Source organism: Zootoca vivipara, chromosome 6, assembly GCF_963506605.1.
Source record: "Zootoca vivipara chromosome 6, rZooViv1.1, whole genome shotgun sequence".
Classification (NCBI taxonomy): Eukaryota; Metazoa; Chordata; class Lepidosauria; order Squamata; family Lacertidae; genus Zootoca; species Zootoca vivipara.
This window is the reverse complement of record NC_083281.1, coordinates 719,863-744,516: the sequence shown is the minus strand read 5'-3', so window position 1 is coordinate 744,516 and position 24,654 is coordinate 719,863. Positions and strand designations below refer to the sequence as shown.

Here is a 24,654-nt window from a genome sequence, read left to right as displayed (position 1 = left end):
GCGACGAGAAGGGCGATTTGCATTGTCACGTGCCTGGCGGCCGCCAATACACAACACTTACCCGCCGGAAAGCAATATTTGGCAAGTGTTTCTTACAGTCATAATTATAATATAGGGCGGCACAGAGTTAAATTTTTTAACTTTTTTAATGGTGGTGTGCCTCGTGATTTTTTTCACGGAACAAGTGTGCCGTGGCCCAAAAAAGGTTGAGAAACACTGTCCTAGTCCATGGTTACCAGATTTTTTCCGACAAATCCAGGGACCCTTTTCCCTTTTCCTTTTTGAAGCTGAGTAGCAACAGGGAGTCAGTAGTGCGGACGGCGAGGCAAAAGACCCTGGGCCCAAGCAGACATGCAGAATGTATAAAGGTGTATAAAGGTGCAAAACCCTTCTTTCGCACCCTGGGAAACATACAGGTGAAATTAGAATATCGTCGAAAAGTGCATTTATTTCAGCAATGCAACTTATTATTTTTTTATTTTTATTTTAGTTTTTACAAATGCTTTCTTTTGGAAATTCCACAGTAATAAAACAGATGGTTACAATAACGCAAAAAAATAAACAAAAATAAACATCACTATGACATTTCATTCGTTCCATTCCATTTATAATTGACCCGCCTAACGACAAATAATTGCAACAAATAAAGGCTTGCCATATCTTGCTTTGCATGTCATGCATCTATCTCATATGTTGGTTTCACCTTTTAAATGGTGTTACTGAAATAAATGCACTTTTCGATGAAATACAGGTGAAACTCGGGAAAATTAGAATATGTGCAGAGTTTTTTAAAAGCTAGGCAACGGCGTGCCGCCTGCCCGCAACTCCTGAGCCTCCCTCAATCTCCTGCCCCCTTCCCCCTTTGTTTTGACGGGGGGGGGGGAGTTGCGGGCGGGTGGCACAATTTTTTAAAAACCCTGCACATTTATGTTTCACAGGATGCAAAAGAAGGGCTTTGAACCTTGCCTGGCAAGGAAACCGCGTGCCTTGCGCCCCTCCTGGGCAACGGCCACTCGCCCGCAACTCCCGAGCCTCCCCAGATCTGTCAAAACAAAGGGGGAAGGGGGCAGGAGAGATCTGTTCCCCCTTGGCAGTGGTGGCGGCAGCGGACGGCGAGCAGCTCCTGAAGCCAGCCAGAGCCAACTGCGATAACAGGATGGCTCCGGGCTGCTGAGGCTGCCGCTGCCACATTTTCCGGGGTCAGATTTGCAAATCCGGGGACTATCCCCGGAAACCAGGGACATCTGGTAACCCTCTCCAGGACCTCGTCCTCATGGCGCAGAGCCCTCCCTCCCCAGGATGTGCAAAATATGGGTTCCTTTCCGCCCCTTGTTTCCCTGCGAGAAACGGGAAAAGATCCTGCCATTTATTTTTCTCCTGCTTGAAAATATCTATCTATCTATCTTTTAAACATCTTTATTGAAAGTTCAAAACTGTGTATTTTACAAGGTTGTACTTAGCCAGATCTTAACCTATTATGAGGAACCTATTATGCCTTATGAGGAACGGCTTAGGGAGCTGGGTATGTTTAGCCTGGAGAAGAGAAGGTTAAGGGGTGATATGATAGCCATGTTCAAACATATAAAAGGATGTCATATAGAGGAGGGAGAAAGGTTGTTTTCTGCTGCTCCAGAGAAGTGGACACGGAGCAATGGATTCAAACTTCAAGAAAGAAGATTCCACCTCAACATTAGGAAGAACTTCCTGACAGTAAGAGCTGTTCGGCAGTGGAATTTGCTGCCAAGGAGTGTGGTGGAGTCTCCTTCTCTGGAGGTCTTTAAGCAGAGGCTTGACAGGCATATGTCAGGAATGCTTTGATGGTGTTTCCTGCTTGGCAGGGGGTTGGACTGGATGGCCCTTGGGGTCTCTTCCAACTCTACGATTCTATGGTATATTTGGATTCCAAGTATCGCTGAATTTGCCCCATGGCAAGTCTGCGTTTATATGCAATTTGTTCCTCCCCCCCCCCTCCAAAAAGCTTTATTGGTGTTAAAAAGATGTGACAGACAAATATATATACAATCAAAACAGAAATACAAAAAGAAAATCACATTGTTGGTTCACTGTCCATTCTTCTCAAATTCCCGCCACCCTATCCTGTATTTACTGCTTCTTTAATTTGGTGCATTTTCTCTGCAATCACCATTAATATCCCCTCTTATAATTATTACCCATCGTATCACAGAAGTCATGCAAATCCTGCCGCTGACTTTGTGTTGGTACAATAAACTTTTAAATATTTTCTTATACATATCCCATTTTTGAATAAGCGTTAGTTCAGTATTACCTCCCAACTTGCCTTTTTTTTTTGCCAGCTCTGCGAACTCCCACAATTTGTTCCTGAGTTTGCGAGTTTGTATAAGTCTTCACTGCAATTGTAGAAGGGGAGCCTCATTTTTATTTCTTCCGATGCATCAGAATCGGTCTTTTGGCCGTGGTCAGGGTGCGGAGAGTCCACAGGGAACTATTGTATTTTAATATTTTGTTGGAAGCCGCCCAGAGTGGCTGGGGAAACGCAGCCAGATGGGCGGGGTAATAATAATAATAATAATAATAATAATAATAATAATAATAATAATAATAATAATAATTGTATTGTCATTTTGTAAGAGGTTCCATGTGCTGGGATCCTGCCATCTTTATCCCACCCTTCCCTGAGTCCCTCTTCCCTTTCCCCCTCTCTTTTAGTGTCTTCCGGATACCCTGTGCGCCTGGATGTCACCCCAACGCCCACCTCCGCCGACATCTCCTGGGACCCCCCTGCCCTCCTCGCCGGCTGCCCCGGAGCACTCCAGAAATACGTCCTCTGCTGGCTTGACGAGCGAGGCGAGGAGATTGCCAGTGAGTTTGGTCACAGCGGGAGACCTGGGTGCAAAACATGCGCAGTGCGCGTAGAGCACTGCTGAGCCACGAGATCGGGGGTGCCCAAAGTGGGTGGCAGAGGGGGTGGGGTAAGAGGCAAAGGGGTGCCATCTGTCATGGGTACTTTGATTCCTGCATTGCAGGGGGTTGGGATGGATGACCCCGCGGGGTTCCTTCCAACTCTCCGATTCCAGGCGTGTAAACCAGACTTTGGATCAAGTTCACCTGTTTGGTTGCACTGATTACACCCAATCGTTTTAACTGTTGTTGTTTTTTGTTGTTAAATAATTTTTATTAAAATCCAATATGCGCCATATTATATCAGCGCCAAATAGCAACCCATTCAAATACAAATCTATTACATAGCCAATTATTATAAATTTTCCCTTTCATTCTGCCTCCATACTGTTGCAAAAAACCAAATGCAACTCGTTCTCGATAGAATCCCTTATGCAATCTCCCTGGTCCTGAATGGGATAACCCTAACCCTAACCCTAACCCTAACCCTAACCCTAACCCTAACCCGAAGGACCAGGTGTGCAGCCAGCCTGGGAGTCATTCTGGACTCAAAGCTGTCCATGGAGGCGCAGGTTAATTCTGTATCCAGGGCAGCTGTTTATCAGCTCCATCTGGTACGCAGGATGAGACCCTACCTGCCCGCGGACTGTCCCGCCAGAGTGGTGCATGCTCTAGTTATCTCTCGCTTGGACTACTGCAATGCGCTCTATGTGGGGCTACCTTGGAAGGTGACCCGGAAACTACAACTAACCCAGAATGCGGCAGCTAGACTGGTGACTGGGAGTGGCCGCCGAGACCACATAAAACCGGTCTTGAAAGATCTACATTGGCTCCCAGGACGTTTCCGAGCACAATTCAAAGTGTTGGTGCTGACCTCAAAGGTCCAGGATACCTGAAGGAGCGTCTCCACCTCCATCGTTCTGCCCAGACACTGAGGTCCAGCTCCGAAGGTCTTCTGGCGGTTCCCTCACTGCGAGAAGCCAAGTTGCAGGGTACTAGCCAGAGGGCCTTCTCGGTGGTGGCACCCGCCCTGTGGAATGCCCTCCCAGCAGATGTCAAAGAGAAAAACATCTGCCAGACTTTTAGAAGACATCTGAAGGCAGCCCTGTTTAGGAAAGCTTTTAATGTTTAACCGACCAAGATATTTTAATATTTTGTTGGAAGCCGCCCAGAGGGGCTGGGGAAACCCAGCCAGATGGGCGGGGTATAAATAATAAATTATTATTATTATTATTATTATTATTATTATTACTACTACTATATAAACCATTATTTTCATCCCCCATAGCTTACGAGCTCAACGCTTCCGAGACCCGCTTTACCATCTCAGACCTGCAGCCCAACACCACTTACAGGGTCGGAGTCGGGGTTTTGACCGCCGGGAGCGAGGGCCGCTGCCGAGACTTCATCCCCGTTCGAACCCGCCCCGCAGGTGCGGCTCGTCACTGCAACCCCCCTGTGAAATGTCTCCTCTTTGGGTGCCAGCAGTAGAATGTCCCATTCTTCTTCTTCTTCCTCCTCCTCCTTCCTGCTCTTCCTTCCCTAACCCTAAACTCAAGGCCAAGGGTTCAAGAAAAAGAGGGATGAGATAGATGACCACCTGGGTTCCCTTCCTAGGATTCTGTGGGGTTTTTTAAAAAAATAATTCCTCCTCTGCCTCTCCGCCAGATTCCAAGAAGACGACTCTGACGCTCAGCTTCCTCCTCCTGGGTCTCGTCGGAGGGGTCCTCATTGCCGCCAGCGCTGTCCACATTTGCAAAAAGAGGTGGGGGTGCAGGAATAGCTCAAAAACCACATTGGTGGGGGGGGCGCTTTGCCAGCAAGATAGGCACTGCATGTATTTTCCCCAGCTTCCAAATCTCCCCAGATCAGGGGTGCTTAAAAGCTGCACCGCGATTTCAAAAAATAGAATTTTAGTTCCATTAATGAAATCTGGCTTTTATATAGGGGTGTGTGTGTGTTAAATACAGCAGATGGACAAAATGGCAAATATTTGCTAAATGTTTAGGGGTGTGCGTACCCCTGCGTACCCCCCCCCCCCCCGGAAAAAAAAGCACAGGTAAGATGTGAGTGAAATTGCTCTGCAATCAGGGGGGAAATCCCGTTGCGGTAATGTTAATATTTTCCGTTCTTCTTATTGTTTAGCGTTTGCAGAAATTAAAATCCTGGGGGTTTTCCCTACAGCAGTTTCTGTGCTTCGCTGCCAGGCAAGAGGCTTAACAAGCCCCTGAAATAAAAGCAGATTTGAATCCCTCACGACCCCCCCAAAAAAGCATATTTCTAAGACGCCTCGCTGAAGGAATTTGAATGGGGGAAAAAGTCTTGCCCCCTAAAATGACACACCCTGGCGCAGCAGGGGGGGGCACAGCCCTGCTGCCCACTGTTCCTAAGCCCAGGGGGTTGGCACCACCTCTGCATATAGGCAAGCCGGCCTGTTTCAGCTTTGCTGTTAAACTGCGGAACTCCCTGCCACAGGGGGCAAGGTGGCGGCCTCCAACCCTGGATGGCTTTAAAAGAGGATCAGGCCAATTCGTGGAGGAGGGAAAGACTAGGGCTGACTATTATAGGCAGTATGGCTGTGTGTTCTCCCTCCTCCGTCGGAGGCAGTAAACGCTTCCGAATCCTAGTTGCCGGGAAATGGAGAGTGTCGCTCCGGTGTTCGAATCCTGCATGCCAGTTTCCTGAAACGGTTGGAATATTGCCAATGCAATTCTGGGCTGCATCAATAGGAGTATAGCATCTAGATCAAGAGAAGTAATAGTACCACTGTATTCTGCTCTGGTCAGACCTCACCTGGAGTACTGTGTCCAGTTCTGGGCACCACAGTTCAAGAAGGAGACTGACAAGCTGGAACGTGTCCAGAAGAGGGCAACCAAAATGGTCAAAGGCCTGGAAACGATGCCTTATGAGGAACGGCTTAGGGAGCTGGGTATGTTTAGCCTGGAGAAGAGAAGGTGAAGGGGTGATATGATAGCCATGTTCAAACATATAAAAGGATGTCATATAGAGGAGGGGGAAAGGTTGTTTTCTGCTGCTCCAGAGAAGCGGACACGGAGCAATGGATTCAAACTACAAGAAAGAAGATTCCACCTCAACATTAGGAAGAACTTCCTGACAGTAAGAGCTGTTCGGCAGTGGAATTTGCTGCCAAGGAGTGTGGTGGAGTCTCCTTCTTTGGAGGTCTTTAAGCAGAGGCTTGACAGCCATCTGTCAGGAATGCTTTGATGGTGTTTCCTGCTTGGCAGGGGGTTGGACTGGATGGCCCTTGTGGTCTCTTCCAACTCTATGATTCTATGATTCCAAGAATAAACGGGTCCCCTTTGGTTATTCTTACATCCTGATGGAGCCTCCAGCTCCAGGCGCGGTCTATCTCAACCCCTAGGTTCTTCTCGGTAGTGGCGCCCGCCCTGTGGAAAGCCCTCCCATCAGATGTCAAAAAGAAAAACAGCTACCAGATTTTTAGAAGACATCTGAAGGCAGCCCTGTTTAGGGAGGCTTTTAATGTTTAATAGATTACTGTATTTTATTTTTCTGTTGGAAGCCGCCCAGAGTGGGCAGGGTATAAATAAATAATTATTATTATTATTATTATTATTATAATTAATTTATTTGGGGCCATTGAGAAGGCAGAGGGCTGGACTAGATGTGCCCCATGTGGCCTGATTCAGAAAGCTCTCCTTCAGTCCTTATGCGAAATCCAGAACGCAGGGCTCTGCTTTCCCACCTCTTCTGCAATAGGCAAAGCTACAAACAAATCTTTTTATTCCTTTTCCCCCACCCCCCAGTAGGGTGAAGGAAGTTCTGTGCCCCCCCTTGCCAGACCCGGCCGACACGGAAGCTGTTAAGATCCTCGCCAGATCGGAGCTGGGGCAGGTGAGTCTCCGAGAAATGGGAGCAATCGGCCGCTTCAGGTCCAACTGCACCATCTCTTGAGAGGATGGAATGGGCAGGAGAGCTCTTGATGGCTGAGACTCTAGGATGAGACGCCCGCCTGGGGACAGGGGTGCGAGAAACAGCTGCGGGCAAGGGGCATTGCAAGGGGTGTCATGCCTAGCAGGGTTGACAAAATCCCCCCCCCCCCGGGCGGATCGTCGTGGCGGTTCTCGCACCCCTGGCATGCGGATTTTCACGATTGGCGTGATCATCGTCATGAAAACTCACCCGCTGGTCAGGCAAATCTGCTCGGTGATCAGCTTGGCACCCCCCGGCAGTTTGCACCTCCCGACGCTCACATCCCTGGCGGGCGGCTTTATGGGATTGGCATGATCGCCATCGTGAAATCCGATCACGCAATTTGTGTGATCGTAGGTCGGATTTGCTCAACTCTGGTCAATGTGGTGGATGAAAAAAAAATTGCACCGGGTACCCCCTGACCTTGCTACGCCTTTGGGCACCGGTGCAATTTACAGCCAGCTCACTCTGAACCCCGCCCTTCTTCTCCCCAGGTGGACCCACGGCAGGGCTTCATGCAGCCCCTGGAGCCCAGCAGCCCCACGGAACCCCTCACCCTCGAACCCAGGTCTCCGTGCAAAGAGGACCCGGCCGCCGGCACTGCAGCGGACTTTCCGGCCCTCGCCAACCCCGCCGAAGAGACCCTCTTGCCCAAGGAGGACCAGCCGGGCTCGGGCGACCTCCTGCCCTCTGAGTACAAGGGCCAGGGGTTCCTGAGCCCCATGGAGGATGACCGGCAAGGGAGGGCGACCGGACGTCTCCAATGAGGAGGCTGCCGGCAGCTGCTTGCTGGTCCCCCCGAAATGGTGCAGTCGATGCCGCCAGCAGCGCTCTGGGGCAAGATGGCGTTAGGGGGCAAAGGGAATGGGCTGTTCTTCATTGGTTCCCAAGCCCCCGATGTCCTGGGGGGCAGAAAACGAGGGAAGCGCTTTGGGGAAGGTTTGCGGCAAGCAGGAAGGGAGGGACACCGAGAGGCAAGGGGGTGGCCAAAATCAAGGATTTTGACCCGGTTTTGCTATCATGAGAAAATGCCCTCCGGTCAGTTGCCAGAGGCAACGGTGTCATAGTGGTTAGAGCAGGGTTGTTTTGGGGGGGGGATCAAAGGAGGAAGGTGGGGAGAATTCTGCCTGCCAACTTTTGGAGAAAAAGGCAGAATTGAGACGCGATCGGTTTTTACGGAGTGCGGCAATTAATATATCGGAAGTAGGGTAATAGTGACCTTGCCAGAGGTGGGTTTGGCCGAGTCTCTCACGCTAAGCCTACCTTCCAGGGCTGTTGTGAAGATGAATCCAGGTCTGTAGCACCCCCTTGAGGTCCTTGGAGGAAAGCCAGGGTGTTAATAATAATAATAATAATAGTTTTTATATGGGACAGCTGCTGGCAGAATACCAATAGCTAGAAATTGGATAAGGGGAGATGCTGCTCCCACAATAGCAGACTGGCAAAACAAACCTTGTGAATTGATAGAACGGGCGGAAATGACAGCAGCTCTTAGATCCCAATCGAATCGGAAATCGAGAAAAGAAGGGGAATGTGTGGAAGAACATTGTTCCCAAATACAACTCTTGATATGTATCGACTGAAGTTTGTAAAGTTAAGCTAAAAAGAAGAAAAGATGACTTATGGGGAAGAAGTAAACATTGTATTATGTATACCACAATTAAAAAGCAACGAAAAACAAAAGAAGCCATTCTGGGGGGTGGAGGGAGGGCTGGCAATGGCAAAAAGAAGGGAAATATAAGTTGACACGTATTGTAGACACCTATCTATCTATATATAGATATATATATTTTAAAAAGAGCTTTTTAGCAAGGCCAAGAAGGGGGGGTCTTGTCGTCTGGGCAGCCCGGGACCCCCAGCCCAGACTTGAGCCCCCAGAAGGCTGGCTTCACCCCCGGAGGCGCACTCCATTGTTTCTCGAGACGCAACAGTATGCTATGGGCTGCCAGAGCAGGAGGCCACCCTCTCTCTACCCTACGCAAATCGGAACCCAGCACCGGCAGCTCGGCGTAGGTGCCCCCCCCCCTGCTGCTGCGAATCCCCACAAAGAGCCCTTTGTTCCTCTCAATCATGGGATGTTGTTTGTCTCTCGGCCTCGGAAGGATTGGTTGGAAACAACCCGGAGAACGTCCCAACATCCCATTGGATGAGGCTGTTCTCACAGGGGCCGACCACATGCCCCCCCCAGGTGAACCCTGCAAGCAAGATCCCAACACAAGATCCCTCTTCCCTCCTGCCGTTTCCCAGAAAAGGGGGGGGATTCAGATAACAATCCCACATCTCCAATGTTCCCATATGCAATCGGAGGTAGACTGTGCTCAGAGCTGGAGGCTCCATCACGACGTGGGAATAAGCTGCCGGATCAGGCCAAAGGAGGGGACCCCCGTCTTGTCTCTATTGGGGGGGGACCGACACACAGGATTCGAGCAACGCTCTCACCTTCCTACGGTTTCCGGCGACTGGAATCCAGAAGCGTTTTCTGCCTCCGACGGAGGAGGGAGAACACAGCCATCCTTTTCTCTCTCCTCCATGAATCCAAGTTGGCAGCCGTCTCTGCCTCCTGTGGCAGGGAGTTCCATCGCTTAACTGCACAAAGGACTCCCTTTTCTCTGTCCCAAATCTCCTGGTTTTGCGTCTGCATTGGAGTTCCACGGAGAGGGAAGGGGAGCGAAATTTCATCCCTACACACAGTTTGCAAACTTGTGTCATGCTGCCTATTCTCCAAACTTGAAACTCGGCTGGGCCGCAAATATATATATATATGTTTGTTGAATTTTCAAATTGTACACCTTTTCCCAGAGACATTCCATTGAACTCCCCTTGCGACTGTGACGTTTCCCCTTAAACGCTGCATATTTTCAGTTCTTCATCTCTGTATCAAATCATCCTGAGTTATTCATCTCAATATTTCTAAGCTGCTACTTGCATTTCAAACCCCGCTCACGTTTTCGCAATGCTGTAAGATTTCTTTGAATATTCTGCCAAATACATCCTCCCAAAACGTTTGTTTTTACCTCTGATTTTGGCTCATTTCTGCGCGGTCCGTCATTTTTACGAGCCGTCCATCTTTCGTTCGAATCTCCCCTTCGTAATTCTTGCGCAAATCAATTGATTGATTAAATCCTTCGCTATTTCCACTTTGACAATCCCTAAAAGAAAGGCTGTGTCCGGGTGACCCCAGTGACTTTCCTATGACCTCACAATTTTTCCTATGACCTCACCACCCTTCCTATGACCTCACAATCCAGGAAGCCATATTCCTCCCCCGGGACGCCTTTGAGCCCTCGGGAACCCCCAAAACAGCGCTTCTTGCCAGCCCCAGAGAGTGCTTTGAAAGGGGGGTGCCGCAAACCACCTTTTTTTCTTTTTAAAGCAATGCATATAGGGAATGTGGAGGATTTGGGGCCACACCAGAGCTTGTAAACCCAAATCGGCGCAGGACATTTGCTCCAGGTGCCCAGGCACTGGGTTCCGATCTCCCGCAGACCCCTGGCACGTTTATGCTCCCCGACAAGATGGTGCCCCTTTGCTGCCGCCCAGTGGACCCCCAGGGCGGCCCAGTGGCGCCCCCAAACCCACACCGCGTCACGGAGGTCCGCATGGTGCCGAGGGCCCCCTCTCGCCTCGCCAACACCCCTTACTTGCAGGCCTCGCACTTCCAGCTGGGCTTCGACCGGCGCCCCGAAGGCGCCACGGTGATCTCGCCGTACCGTATCGACTACCCCCCTCGGTGGGGCAGCTTCCGCAGCCAAGCCATCCGGCCCCCCAAGTGTGCAGGGGTCCTGAACCAAGACATGGACTGCTCCCCTTGGGACACCCGCTCGGAGACCTACCTCTCCTACCCTCCCCGGAGGCTGGAGGAGAGGGTGCCCGCCCACCCGCCCTCGCCCCACCTGAAGATGCACAGAGACCCCCGGCAGGGCACCTTCACCTCCGTCACCAGGGACAGCTACCCCTACCCGCCGGCCCTGCCCCGCGAAGCCCCCCGCCGGGGGGACAAGTGGGACGACAGCGTCCCCAGCGGGGACAAGGAGAAGCAACCGCTGCCCGCTTCGCTCTACCAGCAATCCTACCCAAGCCACGGGCGGACGGAGCCAGCCGTAAAGGCCCCGAGTCAGCACCTGGGTGTGTTGGCAGGGGGGCACCCGGTCCTTTGGGGTGCCCGTGGCCGAGCCGGGGAGCAGGGCTCGGGAGAAGCGCCCATGGTGGGTTGGCTGGGTTCAACCGTGGAACTCCCTCCCACCGGACGCAGAGATGGTTGCCAACTTGGATGCCTTCAGACTCGGGGAAAATTCGGGGAGGAGACAGACCCCCTTTAGAACTGGGGGGATTCGGGGAGGGGACCGGCCCCCTTTAGAATCAGGAGACATTCAGGGAGGAGACAGACCCCCGATCGAACCCAAATCAACGGAAGCCGCCCCAGAGTCTGATCCCATTCCCTGACACCCTGTTTGGGCTCCCCAAACACGAAGAGTGTGGAACCCCAAAATGGGCCTGTTTGGGTTCCGTGCAGTTGGCAGGACCGAAAAACAGAAGGAAAGGGGGAGGGCTTTTGGGTGCGAATCCTGCTCACTGGTTACCCACGCTGGACGACCAGATGAGCCACTGGCCTGGTCTTCTGGAGAGCCAGTGCAGCGTCACAGTTAGAGGCCCAGGTTCGAATCCCCACTCGGCCCATAAAGCTTGCCGTTTGCCGCCATCTCTTAGCCCGCCCTACCTCGCAGGGTTGTTGTGGGGGCAAAATGGGGTGTAGGAAGGAAAATATGATAAATACAAAACACAGGTTCTTCAAACGGCATTTTGGGATTTCACCTTACAGTACATTAAATCCTAAACAGCCTGTAACTGAGATCAGTGGTCTATTTTAAAGCCATTTTTAAAAAATTCTGGCTTCCGAAAGCCACCCAAGGTAGACTGCTTCTGTCCCTGGAAGCTCTGCTTAGGAACTGCAAGGAAAGGGTTTTTTATTTTTATTTATATTTATTTGGTATAATGACTTTAAACGTCTTTTAAAATCTATCGTTTCCCCCAAACACCCTCGCTTCCACGTATGAAGAAAACCTCCTCCTTCTTCCTTGGCAGGAGGAAAGTCTCCCCTGAGAGGGGGCGGCTGCCCTGACTTCGGCACCACGTACCAGACTTACTACACGGGGAAATGGGGGCCCCCCGCCGAAAAGCACTTTGACGAGGTAAAGGGGGCATGTCCAGGACCCCAAAAAACCAGCTCCCTGGGCAGCATGGGGTAGTGGTTAGGGTGCTGGGAGGCCAGGGTTCGAATTCCCACTCAGTGGCGATCGTAAAGCTTGCTGGGTGACCTTGAAAAAGAAAAGAAAAAGAAAAAACTGGATGTAAATTTCCAAAATATTATCCTACCTACCTACCTACCTACCTACCTACCTACCTACCTACCTACCTATGCCAGTGCTGGATTTACATATAATCTAAACAAGGAGAGAGAGAAGTAGGCGGTTCAAAACCTGGGGTAGCTCAGTCTACGGGAGACTCAGTCCTCTCAGGGTCACGGGTTTGAGTCCCGCACTGGGCAAAAGATTTCTGCAATCCAGGGGGTTGGAATGGATGACCCTCAGGTGTCCCTTCAGTGACATTTTAAAAAAATGGTTTTATAGGTTGTGCCTCCTTGTTCCTCAGTTTGATCCTTTTTTACGTGGTTTCGTGGCCTTTTCTGTGCCTTTTTGTCTTCACCGATTGTAGTTTAGTAATTCTTTGCTGTAGCTGTAAACTGTTTAATTATCACTTGCTGATATTTAGGTTCGCTGTTTAATGGATTAATGAATATTGCTTTGTTTGATATTAGGTTTTTTTTTACTGCGCTTAAAAAGAAGTAACAAACAAAAGGGTTAGCCAAAGTAAAGAAAATCTAACACACTATTTATTTTCGTTTTCTTTTGCTCATTTTCATCAATATTAGATTCTCTTTTAATTACCCAGTCATGATGTCTTATTATTACAGTAATCCTTGAGAAATTCCTTGTTGGATATAAGTTGCTTATTTTAAAGTGAGCATGGCGTTTTTGTATCGAACCAGATAAACGTTTGATGTTTCGCTGTGTTTTTTAAATGTGTTGGAAGCTGCACAGAGCGGCTGGGGAAACCCAGACGGGTGGGTAGGGTATAAATAAATATTATTATTATTATTATTATTATTATTATTATTATTATTATTATTATTATTATTATTGTGGCCCCTTCTATGATGCTATGAAAACACACCCTGAAGGCACTTTGCACGCTCTCCGTTGCAGAATCTGGTGTCGGTCGTATTTGGAGACCCCCGGTGCCATCAGATGCTGACCGAGCAAAAACGGGCGTACACCCCCAAGGAATCTGACTGCCAGCGGTAAGGACTGAGGACCACCACTGCAGATTTACATATGAGCTAAACTAGCTCTAGCTTCTGGTTTTAGTCGTTTAGTCGTGTCCGACTCTTCGTGACCCCATGGACCAGAGCACGCCAGGCACTCCTGTCTTCCACTGCCTCCCGCAGTTTGGTCAAACTCATGTTCGTAGCTTCGAGAACACTGTCCAACCATCTTGTCCTCTGTCGTCCCCTTCTCCTTGTGCCCTCAATCTTTCCCAACATCAGGGTCTTTTCCAAGGATTCTTCTCTTCTCATGAGGTGGCCAAAGTATTGGAGCCTCAGCTTCACGATCTGTCCTTCCAGGGAGCACTCAGGGCTGATTTCCTTCAGAATGGAGAGGTTTGATCTTCTTGCAGTCCATGGGACTCTCAAGAGTCTCCTCCAGCACCATAATTCAAAAGCATCAATTCTTCGACGATCAGCCTTCTTTATGGTCCAGCTCTCACTTCCATACATCACTACTGGGAAAACCAGCTTTAACTATACGGACCTTTGTCGGCAAGGTGATGTCTCTGCTTTTTAAGATGCTGTCTAGGTTTGTCATTGCTTTTCTCCCAAGAAGCAGGCGTCTTTTAATTTCGTGACTGCTGTCACCATCTGCAGTGATCAAGGAACCCAAGAAAGTAAACTTAACATATAGAATAAGAGAACCAGAAGAATGTACGTTTAGAGGAGATCGGAAAATGTTTATTGAATATTTGGAGGGAATTGTGTATATTTGAAAACGCTGGCAGCATTAAGATAAATTCAACAGGGTCAATAAGTTTTGATGGATGCAATGATGGAATACTGAATTGTTTAGTTTTTGTAAAATAGGCGGGGATTTGTGATATGCAAAACGAACCATGGAAAGAGAATTCATTGATATCTTAAGGATGTAAAAAATGAGTACAGTGGAACCTCGATTTACGAACACCTCGGTCTACAAATTTTCAGTTTACGAACGCCGCGGACCCATCTTGAACGGATTAATTCACTTTCCATTACTTTCAATGGGAAAGTTCGCTCCAGTTTATGAACGCTTCAGTTTATGAACAGACTTCCAGAACCAATTGTGTTCATAAACCGAGGTACCACTGTATGTAAATAGGATGTGAAAATAGGATAATTTTATAAAACAAAATTTATAGTACATTAAATAACATGGAGAAAGTAAAGTTTAAGCGCGTATTTGAGGAATTTAATTTGGGAACGCAAGGGGAGATCAGAGGTCTTGTCAAATTTAATCACAAATGGATGTACAAAGCAAATATTAGTTATAGAATGAATAACTGCCTATTTTTTATTTCTCATTTTGCCTATAACATCTTTTGTACATTTCTGTTATAAAGTTTTCAATCAAGAAAGGATTTAAAGACAAAAAAAGGATGTTTAAATGAGCATTTTGAATTGCAAAACAGAACATTTAATAAAGATATTTTAAAAAGGAAAAGGGTTACCCAAATAATCAGGGGACTAGAAACTTAGATGGGCCATTTGCTTGATCCAGCACCCATATTGGGGTGCATTCAGACTCCCTCCTGGCATCCAGCTTGGGAATGTTTGAACAGGGAAACCTGTAGCTCTTTCTTAAGCATTCCTTTCCTTGCCCCAGGGAACTCTGGGAGCTGTAGTTCTGACAGGGTAGGAATGCTTGGGGGGCGGGCGGACTACAACTCCCAGAATCCTCTAGGGGGACGTTGCAGCAGTTAAGCCGATGGTGGTGTAGACCCCACTTTGCTTCTGCAGAGTGGATGAGGCCCCCAAAAGCAGCATTGCCTAGTGGTTGGCTTGCGGGAGAAGACTCTGCCAAGCGATGAAGTCCGCTGGGTAAGTCTGAGCCAGCGCCTCGGCCCTGGCCTCCCTCGCCGGGCTGTTGTGAGCAATTAGAAAATAATAGGCTCTTCTTCTTATGTCTTCAAATGCCAAGGTTGCGGGGTTTTGTTTTGTTTTGTTTGGTCTGTTTGTCTGGTTTTAAGTTGCATTGCGCTACCCTGGGCAAGATAAAGCGACAAACTAATAATAATTTTTTAAAAAACATTTTTTTTACATTTTTTTTTAAATCACCAACAACCAAACACAAACAGTGAACCCCCCCCCCCCGGCAGCCGATACATTCAATATACATCAACAATAAAAAAACATATTCAGATCCACCATATGTACAATTCTATATCTATTAAGCCCCACATTCCACAAGGTTTATTTAACTTTTAACCTTTTAATTACCCCAAATTGTTCAAACCTACCCAAACAATTCAATAGCTTTTCAAACCAATCCTCTTTCTCATTGACCTTAAACCCTTTCATTTTACGCATCTTCACAGTTAGGCATTCTAAAATTGTAATATTATTCCATCTCCCCCTCCATTTGTTCACCTCTAGCTCTTCTGCCTTTTTCCAGTTACTCGCTATAACCTGTCTAGCTGCAATTGCCATCAATTTTACTCATTTGCTATTATTTTAATTGTTATTACTGTATTTAGAAAGCAACAAAATTCAGGAAAACCATGTGCTGATCCGACATTCTCTGCCAATCTCTCGCCAACAGCTATGACCCAGAGAGGGCAGCCGCCCAGGTCCGCCAGACGAATATCCAGCCAGGAGATGGGAGGCAGGATTTTACCACTGTCATGTCTGAAGCGTATCCCTGGAGGGACCCAGGTCAGGAGCACGGGGTTCAAGCCCAGATACCCCCATCGCCATTCCCTCCGCACCCCCAAGCTGTTTCTTCTGGCTGTTTGTTTTTTAACATAAGTGAAAGAGGGGGGAACTCTGTGCATGCTCAGGGACCGCTTAGCCGCACTCCCCACAAAAACAGGATGGTTTTTTTCTGCTCGCACTCAGACCCCTGAAATGAGATGCACACAACTTAAATCAGGTGCAGCAGGGTCTACTCTTGAGTAGGATGTCATTGGGTGAGGTTTGTCCAGAGTACGGAGCCCAGTTCGGCTCAGTCTTCCATTTATTTCTCGCCTCCTGTAAAACTCCGGGAAGCGATCCTGCAATCAAAAGTGGGTTTTTTTTGGGGGGGGGTGGAGGCAATAGTCTTTCCCAGAGCAGCTTACCAATAATACAGGCCCTGGCTATTGGAAAGCCAAGATAATAATAATAATAATAATAATAATAATAATAATAATAATAATAATAATATATTTATACCCTGCCCATCTGGCTGGGTTTCCCCAGCCACTCTGGGCGGCTTCCAGCCAAAGATTAAAATGCAATTTTAAAAGCTTCCCTAAATGTGGCACGAAAGGAAAGAGGATCGGGGTGGGAGAAGGGAAAACAAAAACCCCACGCCTGATCGTTTCTTCCCTTGGGACATCCTTAGGACCATTGCACATCATCAGTGAGAGAAAGAACGAGTCCTCCATTCTCCGAGGAGATCGGGACCCCGAGAGGAACAGGCAAAACGCCAATACCACCATCCACCGCTATTACTACAGAGAGGTAGCAAAATTCCCTGGGGGGTCCCTGGAGTCGCTCCCCCGACCCCCTGCGATGCGGGGATCTTTTTTGCCCGGCGCGGGACTTGAACCCACAACTCTCGTGTCTTCTCTGCCCAGCCAAACCGGGAGGGGCCAGCATCCCAGGCTGTCCCCAAACCCCGGAAAGACTTGACCTTGGGGGACAACCGCTATTCCTACTTCTGCACCACGCAACACGACGACTATCGCGAGCCCCCCGAGACCCGCAAATTGGATGTGAACAAGTGGAAGATCATGCGGAGCAACATCCCTTTCAACTATCCTGGTAATAATGGGGTTTTGGGGGTGGGCTGGGAGGGAAGATGGGTGTCTCATTCGGAAAGGCAGAGAGAAGCCTCAGCGATCAGGAGAGGTGGTTTTTTTTATCAAGTTGTTTGTTATCTTTCTTGCCTTTTAAAAATGGACAGAGAAAGCATAAATCAAGCGTTGCGTCCAAATATTTATTGTTGCAAATGCTGGAATATATGGAATTAGCTGAACTGACCGGGAGGCGTTGCGACCAGGGAGAAAAATCGGTGGAAGAAGATTGGAAGAGTTTTAAAGTTTATCTGAAGAAGTATAGCATTAATTAATTAATTAGTAAGAAATGGATTTTTAAATATATATAATGCTGTAGCCTAGGAATCGGTTTTAAGATAAAGGAAAAAATGAAAAAATGATAGCTAATGGTTTAGAATTAAGAATAAGTACAGATATAAAACATGATAAAAGGATTATGAAGTAGAAATTGCTAAAGAGCATTTGCAGTGAATCGCAGTATGGAGGGTGTGAGGATGTCACACTAAAATGATTAGATAAGAGGTTAAGTTTATGAAATTTTGAATTTTTTGTTGTTATTGCTTATTTGTTTTTGTTATTTGGTATTGTATTCTTTTGTTTGTTTGTTTGCATGTTCTGTTTTGTATTTCATAGAATCATAGAATCCTAGAGTTGGAAGAGACCACAAGGGCCATCCAGTCCAACCCCCTGGCAAGCAGGAAACACCATCAAAGCATTCTTGACATATGCCTGTCAAGCCTCTGCTTAAAGACCTCCAGAGAAGGAGACTCCACCCCACTCCTTGGCAGCAAATTCCACTGCCGAACAGCTCTTACTGTCAGGAAGTTCTTCCTAATGTTTAGGTGTATTGTGTATAGTGGATGTAGTGTTTTGTTTTTATTAGATGTTTATAAAAATAATATTAAAAATTGAGAAAAAACAACAACAAATATTTATTGTTGCTATGGCCTTTGGCTAATGCGAATAAAGTTAGTTAGTCTTATTATTTGCTGACCCCTGTATTATCTCCATTTTTCTCCCTCTCTCGCAGCCCCCGTAGGCCTCACCACTAGCACCCAGGACATGCTGGTTCCTCACCAGCAGGCGAAGTACCAGGTCTCGGAGGAGGAGCTACAGAAGGTCAGGCAGGATCTTAGCGTCCGGCAGAGGCCAGGCCGGCCGGGGTCAAAGGGCCGGTCGGAGGCAGCTTCCGAATCCCAGTTTCCCATAATGGTCATCTGGTTGTCCACTGGGAGAGCAGCACTCTGGGCTAGACCTTCCGGCCTCATCCTGCAGCCATTCTTCTTAAGTCCTTAAGGCAGTTTCCGATGCCCCTGCAAGTGGCCCCTTGGTTCTCAAACTTAATCCGTTCCGGAAATTCCGTTCCGAAACCAAAGCGTTCCAAAACCGAGGCCCGCTTTCCCATAGAAAGCCATGCAAAACGGATTAATCTGTTCCAAACATATAAAAACAACCCCTAAAACAGCCGCTGGACGTGAATTTTACTATCTAACGAGACCATTGATCCATAAAACGAAAGCAATCATCAATGTACTGTACTATAAAATAAACAAGGCAGTACTGTAGATGATAAAAATTAAAAAGATAATAATTCTTACCTGCACTGATGATAGTCAATGTTTGGATGGGGGGCTTTTATCCATTTCCGCCAGGGGCATAGCCAGGATCAAAATTAGGGGGGCAAGGGGCGGGGCCACGGGGCGGGGCCACAGTGGGGCAAGGAAAGCCATGGTCATTCAGGGGCAAGGGGGCACCAGGATCAGCCCGAAAATGGGCTGCTCCGACCCCCTCCTCCCCCTCCGCGATCGCCGGGGCGGGTGGAGGGAAAGTGGCTTTCCCTCCACCCGCCCCATAGCCAGCCGGCTAGAAGGGATGTCTCCCTTCTCCCTGGCTGGCTGTGGGGCGGGCGGAGGGAAAGCCATCCAAACGCTTTGCGCAGCTCTGGGGCTTTCCCTCCACCTGCCCCACAGCCAGCCAGGGAGAAGGGAGACGACACCGGGTGGCGGCGGGCAGCGGGGCAGGCTGGCCACCAGCGGCCCTGCTTCTAGGGGGGGGCAACTGCCCCCTCCTGCCCCCCTTGCCTACGCCCATGATTTCCACAATCAATACACAGTCACAAAAACAAGCGAACCGAAAAACCTTCAGAAACAAAAACGCAAAATAAAGAGCAAAAACAAAAGCGCCAAACTTAATCCATTCCAGAAGTCTGTTTGATTTCCGAAATGTTCGGAAAGCAAGGCGCGGCTTCCGATTGGCACAGGGCCCCCCGGAAACAAGAGCCGACACCCGCAGTGGATGTTCGGCTTCCAAAAAACGTTCAAAAACCGGAACACTCACTTCCGGGTTTTCGGAGTTTGGGAACCAAGGTGTTTGAGAACCAAGGTCCCGCTGTATTTTAATCCAGTACCTCTGTTGGAGGGGGGGGGTCATTTAATCCAGTACCGGCTCCTTCTGGGGTCATTTGTTCCCCTTCGGACTCCTCATTCTGCACTCAGCTCGAAGCTGCTGGCAGTGGCCCCAATCCCAGGAATGGCTTCGACTGGCCAGCTGAACCGGGCGAGGGGAGCCGAGGGGTCTCGAACCCCTGGTGAGTCAGGGGCTTCCCCTGCAGGCGAAGACAAGGCCAAGAGAGGGTCCGACGGGCAAGAAGGCGGCTCCTGCCCGTGCCGGAGAGGGAAGTGGGGGGCAGGTGGGGCTCGTCCGCCTGGGAAAGGAGCCCCCATCAGGGAGAAGGGAACCTCTGGCCCTAGACCTCTGCCGCCTTGTGGGATATTTCGGGAGAAGAAAAGGCTCAGGAGGAAACCCTACAGGAATCCAGACTGGAGTCCCTAAGGCAGTTGGGCGGCTCCTTCCGGCGACTCCTGCAGCCAAGCGTCTTGCTCTCATAGAATCAAGAAATGATCGAGTTGGGACCCCGCTGGTCATCTAGCCCAACCCCCTGCCATGCAGGAATCTTCTCTTTCCTTTGGACCCCATCGACGAGGCTGAGGGGGGGGGAGTGTCTTGGGGGCTTGGCTTCACCCCCGAAGGCGCGCTGCATTCTCTCTTGAGACATACGGGTGCCGACTCAAACCATGAGGACTAGCACCCTAGGCGGGCCGTTGGCCCAAACCAGCAAGCTCTCCATTCCAGCTTTAAGTTTCTGTGCCCTCTCTCTCTCTCTCTCTCTCTCTCTCTCTCTCTCTCTCTCTCTCTCTCTCTCCTTCCCAGATTAAGTATTCCCACCTGGTCCACCCCTGGAAGGACTGCCGCTGGTTCAGCACAGAGCAGAAAGACGCCTACACCAACAAATACGAGGGGCCCGTCAGCCTGGTGTTGGGGGACAACCAGAGAAGCAGCCTCCCCCTGGGGACCTTGCCAAACTATTCCCTCCGGAAGACAATCACCCATGCAAACGTCTGCCTGACCGAATAAACCCCATATCTTTATTGAGCCTTTTGGCCACCGCCCTTCATTCCTTTGGGTTTCGGCCTCAGAGCAGCTGCCATTCAGAGCTGGCTCTACTGTTAGGCAAGGTGGGTGGGATATTTCGAGTGCTCACATCCAGGGCCAGATTGAGGTTTGATGCGGCCCTCAGCTCCTGAAGGTCATGGGGCCCTTTCTATGTCCTGCTGTCCTTTGTCAACAACAAATGGTCATAGAATCATAGAATCATAGAGTTGGAAGAGACCACAAGGGCCATCCAGTTCCACCCCCTGCCAAGCAGGAAACACCATCAAAGCATTCTTGGCATATGGCTGTCAAGCCTCTGCTTAAAGACCTCCAAAGAAGGAGACTCCACCACACTCCTTGGCAGCAAATTCCACTGCCGAACAGCTCTTACTGTCAGGAAGTTCTTCCTAATGTTCAGGTGGAATCTTCTTTCTTGTAGTTTGAATCCATTGCTCCGTGTCCGCTTCTCTGGAGCAGCAGAAAACAATATTTCTCCCTCCTCTATATGGCATCCTTTTATATATTTGAACATGGCTATCACATCACCCCTTAACCTTCTCTTCTCCAGGCTAAACATACCCAGCTCCCTAAGCCGTTCCCAATAAGGCATCGTTTCCAGGCCTTTGACCATTTTGGTTGCCCTCCTCTGGACACGTTCCAGGAGGTCGCTGTTTATCGTGTGGAATATATGCTATATGGTTGTTGATGGACCTAATAGAGATCTTAATCCATTTGCCCATGTTGCCTTGCAACTAGTCCATGTAGAATGTGGGCACCCTATATATAGAAAGGAGCAAACCAGGGATATTTGAGGGAGCAGGATAGCAGGCGGGGGGCCATGACTTACACCCTAGGAGCCGACACAACACAAAACACGGTTGCTGGGTGTAGCTTTTATTTTGTTTGTTTTCTATCTTATATTTCGGAAATGGACATCCAGTTGTTTTTTCCCTTTAAATTTTTTTTTGGGGGCCCCCCCAAGAGAGTGGGGCCCTGAGCTAGAGCTTGTTGAGCTTATATGTAAATCTGGCACTGCTCACATCGCTTGGCAAGAGCGAGAGAAAAGGGAAGGAAATTTATGTTTGCCACAGGAGGAATCTGCAAGAGGATGCTCGCAAGGACTTTGAAGGTAACGAGAAAAATGAGGACTAGGATCCTGCTTCATTTTTCAGTGGAAGAATCGTAGCCCCTGCTCAGAATCATAGAACTATAGAGTTGCGAGGGACCCCCAGGGCTCATCGAGTCTGACCCCCCGCTAAAGCATCCATGGCAGACAACCATCCAACCTCTGCTTGAAAACTTCCCAGGAAGGAGAGTCCACTGCCTACCATCCCACGGCCGGACGGCTGCGACTGTCAGAAAGTTCGTCCTGAGGTTGAATTGGAATCTCCTTCCTTGTTGCTTGAAGCCACGGGTTCGAGTGCTGCCCTGGACACAGTATTCCAGGTGTGGTCTGTCCAAGGCAGAATAGAGAGCATCTTAAAAAACAGAGACATCGCCTTGCCGACAAAGGTACGTATAATTAAAGCTATGGTTTTCCCAGTAGTGATGTATGGAAGTGAGAGGTGGACCATAAAGAAGGCTGATCGCCGAAGAATTGATGCTTTTGAATTATGGTGCTGGCGGAGACTCTTGAGAGTCCCATGGACTGCAAGAAGATCAAACCTATCCATTCTGAAGGAAATCAGCCCTGAGTGCTCCCTGGAAGGACAGATTGTGAAGCTGAGGCTCCAAGACTTTGGCCACCTCATGAGAAGAGAAGACTCCCTGGAAAAGACCCTGATGTTGGGAAAGATGGAGGGCACTAGGAGAAGGGGACGACAGAGGACGAGATGGCTGGAAAGTGTTCTCGAAGCTCCGAACATGAGTTTGACCAAACTGCGGGAGGCAGTGGAAGACAGGAGTGCCTGGCGTGCTCTGGTCCATGGGGTCACGAAGAGTCGGACGCGACTAAACGACTAAACAACAACAACAACAAATGACTTCCCCTGATCTGGACACTAGACTTCTGTGGATGCCGCCTAGAATAGCATTGGCTTTTTTTGCTGTTGCACAGTTAGCTCATGTTCAGCTTGTGGTCCACGAAGACCCCTAGATCCTTCTCACATGTAATGCTAGTGAGCCAGGTGTCCCCCATCCTATACAGTGGTACCTCGGTTTATGAACACAATTGGTTCCGGAAGTCTGTTCATAAACTGAAGCGTTCACAGTACTCACCTGGAGTACTGTGTCCAGTTCTGGGCACCACAGTTCAAGAAGGATACTGACTAGCTGGAACGTGTCCAGAAGAGGGCAACCAAAATGGTCAAAGGCCTGGAAACGATGCCTTATGAGGAACGGCTTAGGGAGCTGGAGAAGAGAAGGTTAAGGGGTGATATGATAGCCATGTTCAAATATATGAAAGGATGTCATATAGAGGAGGGTGAAAGGTTGTTTTCTGCTGCTCCAGAAAAGCGGACACGGAGCAATGGATTCAAACTTCAAGAAAGAAGATTCCACCTCAACATTAGGAAGAACTTCCTGACAGTAAGAGCTGTTCGGCAGTGGAATTTGCTGCCAAGGAGTGTGGTGGAGTCTCCTTCTCTGGAGGTCTTTAAGCAGAGGCTTGACAGGCATATGTCAAGAATGCTTTGATGGTGTTTCCTGCTTGGCAGGGGGTTGGACTGGATGGCCCTTGTGGTCTCTTCCAACTCTATGATTCTATGATTCTATAAACTGAAGCGAACTTTCCCATTGAAAGTAATGGAAAGTGGATTAATCCGTTCCAGATGGGTCCACAGCGTTCGTAATCAGAAAATTCATAAACCGAGGTTCCACTGTATTTGCGCATCTGGTTCTTCCTGCCTAAGTGAGGAACCTGACCTTTGTCCCCTTGGAAACTCGTTTTGTTAGCTTGCGCCCAGTACTCCAATCTGTTACGGTCATTTCATAGAATAGTGTTAGCCTATTTTGCTGCAGCATCACACGGTGGTTCACCAAGGTTGCGACCAAAGAAGTCCTTTTAATCGATTTAGGTGTTTGGCATAAATGAGGCCCAGTACACACTCCAGGGAAGTGTGTAAGACTCCGAGACGCTGTTCCCATGTACTTCTAGGAAACTCCTTTTATTCCCGAGCCCTCGAAACTCTCCGCCGCATCCCCACGGCTGAAAACCGACCCCTGGCTTCTGTTCCCCGGCAGCAGGGAGGGGAGCACCCCCTTGTCCTTCCTCGCCTTCGCTTTCCCCCCTACTTCGCACCCAAACCCCGGGGCCACAAATTCTCCTCCTGCTCAAAAACCCGCCTCTGCAGAATCCAGCCTCGTGGCAAGGGCGAGCAGCACAGGAAAGGAATGTGAAAAACAGATGTTCCCTCTGTCTGTGTGCCCCCCTGCCGCTTCCTTCCGCACGTACCAGGGCTTATTTTCGCCGCGCCAGCCGCTCCGGCAGCTGGGAGATAAGGGCGCTGCCAAACTTTCTGAAAAGTTTCCGAAGTCTCTTCCTCCTCTAAACCTCCTCTTCTCTCCCGCTATCAACGTCACAGCAGCTGACCTGGTGTTAAGGTGAGGGGCCCAGAGCAGAGTTCGTAAAGTTGAAGGGACCCCGAGTGGTCATCCAGCCCAACCCCTTGCAATGCAGGAAGCTTTTTCCCCCAATGCGGGACTTAAACCCAGAACCCCGAAATTAAGAGTCTCATGCTCTACCGACTGCGGATCACAGCTGTCAAGTTTTCCCTTTTCTCGCAAGGTAGCCTATTCAGCATAAGGGAATTTCCCTTAAAAAAACGGAGAACTTGACAAGAGCGTTTTGCAGGAGGGATGTAAGAGGAAATTCAGCCGTGCGGATTCAAGTGGAAGAAACAAGCTTTTTATTTTATTTTAAAAGCGCATTAATTTCCTTTTTTCTCCATAATAATTTTTTATTAGTTCTCCATGACAATCCAATAACAGCCTCATTATAACGAAACCAATTTATAATACAATTACTAATGCCAATAGTTCAAATACCAATTGATATCATTTGCCCGTATATTCCGGCGTATAAGACGACGGGGCGTATAAGACGGCCCCCAACTTTTCCAGTTAAAATATAGAGTTTGGGATATACACGCCGTATAAGAAATACTACCTGGCGTATAAGACAACCCCTGTCTTTTGAGAAGATTTTCCTGCATTAAAAAGTAGTCTTATAGGCAGGAATATACAGTAGATGTGCTAGAACGGAGGGTTCGATGATTTGATTTATTTCTGCGTTCCTAAATTAAAACACATTGATTTCCAACAACC

The 24,654-nt window shown here is 48.8% G+C and overlaps 2 protein-coding genes across 2 annotated transcripts in view; both read left to right on the top strand.

Annotated features, from left to right (window-relative positions):
- IL12RB1 (interleukin 12 receptor subunit beta 1) overlaps window positions 1-7,598 on the top strand; it is a 29,964-nt gene extending 22,366 nt beyond the window's left edge. Inside the window, exons 11-15 of the mRNA XM_060275221.1 lie at window positions 2,689-2,841; window positions 4,169-4,312; window positions 4,549-4,645; window positions 6,669-6,753; window positions 7,326-7,598. Coding sequence (XP_060131204.1) covers window positions 2,689-2,841; window positions 4,169-4,312; window positions 4,549-4,645; window positions 6,669-6,753; window positions 7,326-7,598 — 752 coding nt within the window. The remainder of the gene's footprint in view (window positions 1-2,688; window positions 2,842-4,168; window positions 4,313-4,548; window positions 4,646-6,668; window positions 6,754-7,325) is intronic.
- Window positions 7,599-7,634: 36 nt separating this feature from the next.
- SAXO5 (stabilizer of axonemal microtubules 5) lies at window positions 7,635-20,373 on the top strand. Its single transcript, XM_035117158.2, has 9 exons — window positions 7,635-7,770; window positions 10,372-10,956; window positions 11,914-12,020; window positions 13,095-13,189; window positions 15,741-15,853; window positions 16,524-16,642; window positions 16,759-16,945; window positions 17,990-18,078; window positions 20,170-20,373. Exons 1-9 carry the CDS (start codon window positions 7,635-7,637, stop codon window positions 20,371-20,373), a joined length of 1,635 nt encoding a protein of 544 aa, XP_034973049.2.
- The last annotated feature ends 4,281 nt before the right edge of the window (window positions 20,374-24,654 follow it).

What these genes read in the sequence shown, in the direction of transcription:
- SAXO5 (XM_035117158.2), top strand. Translation starts at nt 7,635, where the DNA reads ATGGTGCAGTCGATGCCGCCAGCAGCGCTCTGGGGCAAGATGGCGTTA. An exon ending in AAGGAATCTGACTGCCAGCG is followed by an intron (nt 13,190 to 15,740) that starts GTAAGGACTGAG and finishes TCTCGCCAACAG; the next exon opens with CTATGACCCAGAGAGGGCAG. An exon ending in ACCGCTATTACTACAGAGAG is followed by an intron (nt 16,643 to 16,758) that starts GTAGCAAAATTC and finishes TTCTCTGCCCAG; the next exon opens with CCAAACCGGGAGGGGCCAGC.